The sequence below is a fragment of the Petaurus breviceps genome, unplaced genomic scaffold (genome assembly GCF_028583685.1).
Source record: "Petaurus breviceps papuanus isolate PSGF00001 unplaced genomic scaffold, PetGlider_PUasm1.0 90638, whole genome shotgun sequence".
Taxonomy (NCBI): Eukaryota; Metazoa; Chordata; class Mammalia; order Diprotodontia; family Petauridae; genus Petaurus; species Petaurus breviceps.
This window is the reverse complement of record NW_027187295.1, coordinates 680,766-683,310: the sequence shown is the minus strand read 5'-3', so window position 1 is coordinate 683,310 and position 2,545 is coordinate 680,766. Positions and strand designations below refer to the sequence as shown.

The window sequence follows — 2,545 nt, the reverse complement described above, 5'->3', positions numbered from 1 at the left end:
AGATAGCACTCTATCCACTGTGCAACCTAGTAGGTTCTACTATTATCCCCATTTAACATATGAGGAAATTCAGGCAGATAGAGATTAAAGATACTTGCTCAGGGTCACAGAGTCATTAATTACCTGAATCAGAATTTGAACTCAGGTCTTCCTGACACCAGGTCCATCACTTTATGCAAAGCTGAATCAAAGGCTTTGTTGTAACTGATAAATATCATGTACAATTTATGGTATTTTATGACACTTTGAGCTGTCTTCTTCAATAGTCACCAAATCAGTGCAAGTTGCTCGTTATACTTCCTGAATCTTTTGGATACAACCTTTTGTTCTTTTGGTAATATTTTTTTTTATTTTTTTTATTTTCTTGCTAAGTATTTTCCAATGACGTTATTATAAAATTTTAACATTCATTTTTTCTTTAATTTTGAGTTCCAAATTCTTTCTCTCCATCTTATACTTACCACACTTATTGAGAAGGTAAACAATATAATATCAAGTATACATGTGAAGTCATGAAAAACATAATTCCATATTTGTTATGTTAAAAAAATAAAAGGAAAATAAAGTTTTTTAAAAAGTATGCTCCAGACCTTCTCTCTGAGCAGCTCACCTCTTTGGGGCACCTGTGTTTGTGCTTGTCCTCACCATGTCCATCAGGTCGACCACCCACAGCACGACCATGAAGGTCTCCTCTTCTGGCCCCTGGAGTTTTAGCAGCCTCTCCTACTCCAGTGGCCCCAGCCCCGGAGTCAGCTCCTTCTGTCAGGTGGGGAGTAGCAGCAGCTTCCGATTAGAGGTCGGGCTGGGGCTCGGGGCAGGCTTTGGCACAAGCTTCGAGATCAGTGGCGGAGTCGGCGGGGTCAGTGGGATCACGGCAGTCTCTGTTAATCAGAGCCTCCTGAGTCCCCTGAAGTTGGAGCTGGACCCCAACATCCAGGCCGTGAGGACCCAAGAGAAGGAGCAGATCAAGACCCTCAACAACAAGTTTGCCTCCTTCGTTGACAAGGTATGCTTCCTAGAACAACAGAATAAGATATTGGAGACCAAATGGAGCCTCCTCCAGCAGCAGAAGACATCCAGGAGCAACATGGACAGTCTGTTTGATAGTTATATTCCCAACCTTCAAAGGCAGCTGGACTCCATGGGGCAGGAGAAACCGAAATTGGAGGTGGAGTTGGGCAACATGCAGGGTCTTGTGGAAGATTTCAAAAAGAAATATGAGGAGGAGATCAATAAGCAGACAGAAATGGAGAATGACTTTGTTCTCATTAAGAAGGATGTGGATGAAGCCTATATGAACAAGGTGGAACTGGAGGCCCATCTGGAAGGCCTGACTGGTGAGATTAACTTCCTCAGGCAGCTATATGAAGAAGAGATACGGGAATTGCAATCCCGTATTTCGGACACCTCTGTGGTCCTATCTATGGACAATAGACGCTCATTGGACCTGGATGGCATTATTGCTGAAGTCCGAGCCCAATATGAGGAAGTTGCCAATCGCAACCAGGCTGAGGCTGAAAGCATGTACCAGATCAGTATGAGGAACTGAAGCTCCTGGCTGGGAAAAATGACAACGATCTTCGCCGCACCAAGACGGAGATCTCAGAAATGAACCGAAATATCAACAGACTCCAGGCTGAGACCGAGGCACTAAAAGGCCAGAGGGCTTCCCTTGAAGCCTCCATCCTTCATGCGGAGCAGCATGGGGAGTTGGCCATCAAAGATGCCCACAACAAGGTGACTGAACTAGAGACTGCCCTGCAGAGAACCAAGCAGGACATGGCCCACCAGCTGCGGGAGTACCAGGAGCTGATGAACGTCAAGCCGGCCCTGGACATTGAGATTGCCACTTATAGGAAGCTGCTGGAGGGCGAGGAGAGCAGGTAGACTGGAATCTGGGATGCAGAATATGAGTACTCACACCAAGACCACCAGTGGGTTCAGCTCTAGCTATGGAGGTCTTCCCAGCCCTGGCCTCTATTCGTTGAGCTCCTTCCAGTCCTCTTCCTCTGGTCAAGGAAGTAAGGCTGTGGTGGTAAAGAAGATTGAGACCCGATATGGGAAACTGGTGTCTGAATCATCAGACATTCTACCCAAGTGAGAGGCTGTCTTGGATCATCACAGCCCACCCCTTTCTTGTCCTCTTAACAATCCCCAGGATGTCCAAGGGAAGTATAGGGGTGGGGGGGAAGAGATTAAGGAGATCTACATCATAGGTCCCAGCCACACCTTCTTTTTTGCCTTACCTGGGTTCCTTGCTCTTGCCAATATCCTTGAAAAAATTTGTGTTTTCAGAAATAAATGCAATTCACCCTTTCAAATCGAAAAAAAAAAGTATGCTCCATTCATCAGTTCTCTCTCTGGAGGTAGATGACATTCTTCAACACAGGTCCTTTGGATTTTCTTGGAACATCGTCTTGATAAGAGTAGCAAAGTCTTTCACAGTTGATTGACATTATAATATTGCTCTTATTATACAAAATACTCCCCTGGTTTTACACATGTTTATTTGCATCACATCATAGAAGTCTGCCCAGGTTTTCTG

The 2,545-nt window shown here is 45.1% G+C and overlaps 1 protein-coding gene across 1 annotated transcript; it reads left to right on the top strand.

The window, feature by feature from the left end:
- Positions 1–592: 592 nt before the first annotated feature.
- LOC138143306 (keratin, type II cytoskeletal 8-like) lies at positions 593–2,334 on the top strand. Its single transcript, XM_069064509.1, is given in 3 exon segments — positions 593–1,532; positions 1,535–1,884; positions 1,886–2,334. Coding segments are annotated over 3 exon segments (1,452 nt in total). The 5' UTR covers positions 593–646; the 3' UTR covers positions 2,102–2,334.
- Positions 2,335–2,545: the final 211 nt, after the last annotated feature.